A 7,197-nucleotide genomic window follows, 5' to 3' on the forward strand; every position below is an offset into this window, starting at 1 on the left:
AGGAAGGTATTTTTTTTCTTTTGAAGTTGAATCAAAGAAGCTGCAGGTGCAATCCTCCGAAGTGACCAGCTGCTGGCACTAATGTGCCGTTTCACGGTTCCCTAAAAGAAAGACAGTTTTTGCTGGTGTTCAGCAGCAGCCGGAGCACATGTATACCAATCTGATCCAAAAAAAAATGTGATTTCTTTTTCCTTTCTTTTTTTTTTTTAACGCCATTCTAGCTTGAAAACCGTCCGGACATGGCTGAAGTGCCCGAGGGAGGACATCGACAGCAGGACTGAGACCACCGGTGAGCTTTGCAACCCGGTTTCGCGGTCAGTTTAGCTGGAAGAAAAAAAAAAAATAGTCCCTGTCAAGGTTAGCACTGACGTTAGCTGGCGTGCTAACGTGCCCGGATAATAACAAAACTGTTGTAAATGCTTATTTTTCTTTTTTTCAAAAGGGGTAAATAGGTGCGGAGAGTCTCTCTGGCTTTCAAGATGCGGACGCGGTATACCGAGTAGTATAAAGTGAGTGGATAAAAGAGGCGACGTGAAGGAGTAACGTAGCTTTAGCTCGCTGACGCGTAAACACGGATAAACACCGAGCGACCCTTTAAACCTGCAGGCAGGACAGGATCGCCCCCGTTTTCAGCCCTCGGGTCCATATTGTGTCACTTAGAGGACTAGTTTGACCCTTTAATACGGTAGAATAGTTATCAGGATAACCGGTGTTTCCTCCTCTCCTCCTCCTCCTCCTCCTCCTCCTCTCCAGCTCCTCTGCTCCACCGGAGGTGCCCGGAACAAGATGCTGCTGAAGATGCCCCAGAAGCTGCTGAAGACGGGCCAGTACATCGAGCTGGGCAGTTACCGGCACTGGCCGGTGCTGATACCCCAGAGGATCCGGCTGTACACCTACGAACAAATCCCCGTCTTCCTCAAAGAAAACCCCTACATCACGGACGGCTACAGGGCTCACCTGCCCTCCAAACTCTGCCTGAAGAGGTGCGCACGTAAACTTTTAAACAGTCGCAGGTCTTCCGACGCTTACGCCCCCCCCGAGTCGCAATTCGCGTCACGTCCCTGTTTGTTTCCTTTTTTCTGTTGCAGTATTTTTATTCTGTCCAACGAGACCGTGAATATCTGGAGCCACCTTCTGGGTTTCCTGCTGTTCTTCTCTCTGGGGGTCAACGACCTCTCCACCGTACTGCCGGCTTCTGGAGCCAAGAGAGAGGACTACGTCATCTACGCCATAGGACTCTTCTGCTTCCAGGTATGTATGCCTGGGTCATCTATGTCTTATAATTCTGGTCTCGGGAAGGATTTTTTTTTTTTTCCCACCATGCTGTCATCATAATGTAGCCGGGGAGAGGGAAGTCTGGGCCAACTCGCTCGACCAGCTGCACCCGATATTTGTCTTCATGCTGATACACCCTCCAAAGGCTGGGTTGAACACTGCGAGAGTTTCCGGCCTTGATGTCTTCAATGTGTCATGAAAATGAACGGAAAGATCACGCGCGCACACAAAAGTTTGCACTCTGTTTTGGGATATTTACACCTATTACCCAGAGTTTTGCATACTGTATGAATAATCATGTCCGCTGTCTCCTGTATTGCAACAAACTGATTCATGTTGGTTTCCTGCCACAGGTGCAATCAGGTCCACCCACTCAGGTGTGTAAGCTGTGTGGAGGAATGACTGTAGTAAAGGTGGAACACGGTGTTGCATCATACAGAGCTGAAATAGGAATAGTAGTCTAAGTTCAGAGTTCCTATTGGCAGATGATGAATTATTAAGTGTTAGCTGTGTATTGTTTGTGTTGTAGGCTGCGTAGCAGCTGATAATACGATTAAAGACCCGTTATAAAATAAATAACTAGTCAGTCTGATTCCTACGTGCTTAAAACCCTCTATTTGTGTTCCCATTTGTGCAAGAAGTTGTCGGTATTTGGAAATCGCGCGTTAAAGGCACATAAAGATTGTGTTAACTTGTAATTGCGAAGGTAAAAGTGATTTACTTGATTAAAAAAAAACAATGACAACAATAAAATGGTCTAAACATGAAGAAATCGTTGTGAATACAAAAAAGTAACATCCTGTGTAAACGGTACTGTGTGTTTTGGTCCCAGGTCTGCATGCTGTGCTCGGTGGGCTATCACCTGTTTTCATGCCACCGGTCAGAGAAGACTTGCCGCCGCTGGCTGTCGTTGGACTACGCAGGCATTTCTGTTGGCATCCTGGGCTGTTACGTACCCGGGATCTTCTACGCTTTCTACTGTAATGCTGTGCGTTTTTCTTTTTCTCTTTTTAAGATGTTAAATTGACTAAAAAAAAGAAACGGACGCTCCAGCTCGGATGATACGGTGTTTAATACGGCCTGTTACCGTCCATTCTTGCAGTTTTGGCGACAGGTCTACCTGCTGACCGTGCTGTCCCTGATCCTGGCCGTCTTCTGCGCTCAGGTCCACCCTCGTTACCTCAGCAACGACTGGCGCCGGATACGGATGACCATTTTCTGCTGTGTGGCCGGCATCAGCGTGATTCCCGCGTGTCACTGGGTCTGGCTCAATGGAGGATTCGCCCCCGATGTCGTACGGGTCAGTAAACTTTGTAATGTTACGTATGTACGCTCACACATTTTTACACACCTGTATTGACCATCTTTAATGCAGCTTTATTAGGAGAAGGGCTCTGCCAGGGGTCAGGATTTTTAAAATTATTTCTGTTACTTCAGACCTGAAATACTGATTTGCAGATTATCTCTCTGGTACTTCATCAATCTTTCTTCTCCTCACTGCGCAATGACTCTTCATTTAAATCAACCTCTTGTATGTGCAGTTGTTCCTGCCTCGTGTGATGGTGATGTACCTGATTGCTGCATCGGCCTTCTTGTTCTACGTCACCAAAATCCCGGAGCGCTATTTCCCTGGTAAGTTTTCTGTCTCTGTTACTGTGCACAAACCTGAGGAGGGAAGCTGTCATGTTAAAGTAACTGGGCCATTGGTGAACTGACCAAGATGAAAACAGTGGTAGAAAATAATAAGGCACATGGTTTCTTCGGGTCTCTTAAACGTACTGCTCTGTTCTCGGAAGCTGTCTTTAATCTGCATCTTTTGTATTAGTTTAAACCCAGTTGCTGTGTGTATAATCGCCACCTGAGGTCATGGTATCCAAGGGTTCACTTTAACTCTCTGCAGACAAAGTTTAAAATCTTCTTAAGGCAACAGTTCCTGCATTGAAACAAGAAATGGGGAATTACTGAGCAAAGAAAATGTATTGTCGGCGGTAGAAACAATCAAACACAGTTTTTTCAGCAGTATTTTGTGGTTGTTTTCTCAGCAGTGTGTTGTGTGGTCAGCTGAGCGTTGTGATATCAGAAAGAGTGAAAGACAGATTTATAACATTTTTAGGTCATTTAAATATTAAGTGAATAGATAATGATAAAATATTCAATAAACAGCCTTGTTGAACTAAAATATTATGAAAATAGTGTTGTTTTGAATGATTTAAAAATGCTATTTGACAAAACAACCTGACTTCACGGCTGTTTAATTGCTTCTCCAGAGCCTTACATCATGTCACATGATCTTCATTAGGAGGTGGACTTGTTATTGAATTAGAGATGTTCAATTTCAATTTTTTTTTGTCCATATTGGCTGTTGACTTTCAGGAACATTTCATCCTCAGTGTCTGCAGTTCCTTCTTAAATGTCCGTTCATTTTTGCTTTTTGAGGAAAGTAGAATGAACATATAGACTTTTAAGGGTATGAAAAAAAAAAATCTGTTCATTTCGGTATTACATTTGTTTATTTTCCAACTTTTTTTTTAATCAATATGTTCATCCCCCGGGTTGATATTTAATTGATTATTTAAACAGAGCCAGTGAGCCAGTTAATGGCTAGCCTGGAAGCTAGATAGTTGGCATTGGCGTGTGATCGAAGTGAACCAGTTAGTTTGTTCAAACAGCGAGCGAGAGTTGCCAGTTTCCTGCTCACCTTGAATAAATCCTCACATTTAATAGCACCTCTGACTGGTGATGGTTTAACTTTCTGCTAACCGTTGTTCATGGACTGTTTGGTGACCAGAAGCAACAGCCACGTCAACACTTCCGGCCAGAGACGAGCCAGGTGCTTCATTATAACAGGCACTATTGAACTAATAGGTAGAGGACTTCTATATTGGCCTACTGACCTATTAAGTGGTATTCTGAATGACTTTTTCGTGGGCATGATTTTAAAACAGCGAAAGGGTTCATAGCAAAGATGCTACTAAAACGTACCTCAGAAAGACTGATTTACTTATGATGTTCATTTGTTTTTGGAAGTACGAATCCACACAGTCTCTAGAAGATTGATCTTTATTTCACGGTCTACTGTTAAAAACGTAAAGCAAAACGCACGATATATCGTAATATCAATAATAAAACATTTCAATACACATTACATCGGCACACAAGTAAGATGACGGCATCGAATCGGGAGGTAAGCAGCATTTGGTCGCAGCCCTTTAAATGGTATTTATAGTGTTTAGATCGTTTCTTTTCCTCTTCACCTGTAGGCCAGCTGAACTACCTGGGCGCCAGCCACCAGGTGTGGCACATACTGGTGGTGGTGATGTTTTACTGGTGGCATGAGACCGCCCTGAACATCATGCACTTCAGGCACAGCCAGTCCTGTCCATCCCGGACCAGCAGCAACTAAGTCAAACTCATCACATCATGTTATGTAAAGACACTTGGCTGTAGGCTAATAACCGACTAAAAGCACCGAGCAACAACCTTTAGTACTACCTTTTAAATGGTCAACCACTAACCACAAAACGCTTCTAACCACTCATGTAAAACTGACCGTCATGAGTTGCCACTGGCTTTCACTGGCTCAGTAGAGCACCGCCTGTACCTGTCAGTACCTTAGGGGTGTTGGATTGTACCTAGAAAACCTCCCTGATACTGCGTCCAGTCTTTAGGGACAGTCAACTGATGTCAGACATGAGCAGCCGCACCACATTAACCCCCTAATGGACAGAAAACCTGAATCCCTAAAGCATCATCACCCTTAAACCAATGCATGAAGACGGATTTTTTTTTTTTTTGATTTCTTTGTAGAAACAAACCGAGCTTTGTGTGTTTTTAATTGATAAACATGTTGTCTCATGCTTGGTATTTTTTTGTACAGAAGTATTGAAAACATATATCAATGAGGATTGTGTTTGATCAAACATAATATTATGCCTGTTTGAACAACGACTGTTCTTGCTGACAGTTTGTTTCACCTGTCGGTTCCTACAAGGTTAGATTGTATGAAATATCTTGATAAAAATTACAGAAAAACCATAGCAACTCGAAATTCAAGGTTTGGACACTGTGATTTGCTTACTTTTAGTAGAAACAACACCTCAATGCCTCATGTATTTGAAGCTTTTGAAGAAATAGTCCCAGATCATCCATCTGTTATATGAAAAAAAAAAAAAAGAATCTGTTGGAGCTCTATTTAGGTTGCGGTGCAATGTTTTATCAGAGTTATTCTTTGTGTCTTTTTTTTTTTTTTTTTTTTTTTTTTTTTTTTAATCTTTTGCACATCACTGTTTGTCCTTGGAACACATACAGTAAGGTGACAGTAATTGAAACATATTTTAACTCTTTAAAGAAGCTGAAGCCAGTATGTCAGAGCTGCACCAAGCCAGGTCATTAAAAATCACTCCTGTCATATCAGCCTAAGGAAATTACAATGCTGAACAATCACCCTCTTTGCTGTAATTGTCATCATTAAAATGGAGGGTATACAATCTTTCCTCTTAATATAATGCTACATAGTTTAGGGTTCTAATGCAGGACTTTTACATATAAATGAAAGTCTAGCTGCGTTTAAACCTTGGCCCAATGAGTTCACACTATCACTGCCGGATCAATCTCTGTATTTTACAGGATAGAACGTTTTTCAATCTGGTGTCTGGTGAGACATTCCCACGCTGGCTGGATGACTGCATGTTGGGCACGCTCTTTATACGGGCAGAGCATTGTGCAATCGGGATGAAATGACTCAATCGTGTCACTCCTCTGGACTTTCCAAATGTTATCGGGCCTACTGGATCAAATTCTGACAGAAAAGCGAGTTACCGTGTGGGGATTGTGATGCTCAAAACAATTTATCCACCGTTTTACAGTTGCAACAAAGTAGGCTCCAGCACAGCCTGTGACACAGGCACGTGTCGACTGTGTTTATGAAATTACTCTCACTGGCAGAAGGGGGAGACAAAAGTTCAGCACTGCATGTTACAATTGTCCAACAAGGCAGTTTTGGACAGTGGACAAAATTGAATCAGGTTTGGAAAAGAGGGCATCGCAATAATGCTGGGTTTACGTTGTGTAGGATTGGTTCATCCAAACTACAGAAAAGCATATTTTCTCATTTACTTATAGGTGCATGCATATTGTTTTTATATATTATGTAGCTTAACATGTTGAAAAATTATATTTTAAAAAGTCAATGAGTCAACACTGTTCGAATAGTTTAAGGGACTGTTTCTATGTTTAAAAAGCGGGCTCTTAAATGCGAGAAAAAGAGATCTTTTTATTTGGATAAAATGACCCTTTAATATCAGTGAGCAGTAGCACTTAAGCTCACAGTGATTGGTTGATTTCTGTTGCTCAAATAAGGCCAGTGTAAAGTCGGCTGCCTTTTTTTTTTTTTTTTTATCAGCACACTTTGGGATGTTTTGTGATTTGTTGTACATAATTTCAATCAGGCTTTTACATTATTTGCCTTATCATCTCTGAGTTTGTACTGTATTCACCCGCTATCTGTTACAATCTGTTGGGAAAGAAGTGAACTTAAACCAGAACAAAAGGATCAAACTGTTAGACTTACAAGGCCAGTATGGTTTCACTCCTTTCTAAAATACTGCAGTTTCATATTTTGAAATAAATATTGAGTCTGAGAGCACTTACCGCTGCTGACTGCAGCGCTGGTAAACGTACTGTACAGGTGCTGAAAGAAGTGACTTTATTTTGCTATAAACTGCTTGATCTTTTCTCTCTTTTTTTGGAATGATCTCATGGTTGTTTTATCCAGTGTATTTGTGTTTCCCTTGAATATCATTTGTATGAAGCACTGACTAATGAGATGTATAATATTTATTTCAGTGCCTCTGTGAAAATATATTTTTAAACATTTTGAATGAATAAAGAATGCTGGAAAAAAAATTGTCACTAAGTCTTTGT

The 7,197-nt window shown here is 41.6% G+C and overlaps 1 protein-coding gene across 1 annotated transcript; it reads left to right on the plus strand.

Annotated features, from left to right (window-relative positions):
* On the plus strand, window positions 1–7,197 carry LOC138206144 (progestin and adipoQ receptor family member 3-like). The gene is made up of 7 exons (XM_069162664.1): window positions 1–289; window positions 754–983; window positions 1,089–1,251; window positions 2,108–2,263; window positions 2,378–2,575; window positions 2,817–2,907; window positions 4,536–7,197. The coding sequence occupies exons 2-7, from the start codon at window positions 787–789 to the stop codon at window positions 4,676–4,678; spliced, it is 948 nt and encodes a 315-aa protein (XP_069018765.1). The 5' UTR covers window positions 1–289; window positions 754–786; the 3' UTR covers window positions 4,679–7,197.

This window comes from Embiotoca jacksoni, unplaced genomic scaffold (assembly GCF_022577435.1).
Source record: "Embiotoca jacksoni isolate LCO1_2020_lvr unplaced genomic scaffold, fEmbJac1.0.p SCAF_10, whole genome shotgun sequence".
Lineage (NCBI taxonomy): Eukaryota > Metazoa > Chordata > Actinopteri > Embiotocidae > Embiotoca > Embiotoca jacksoni.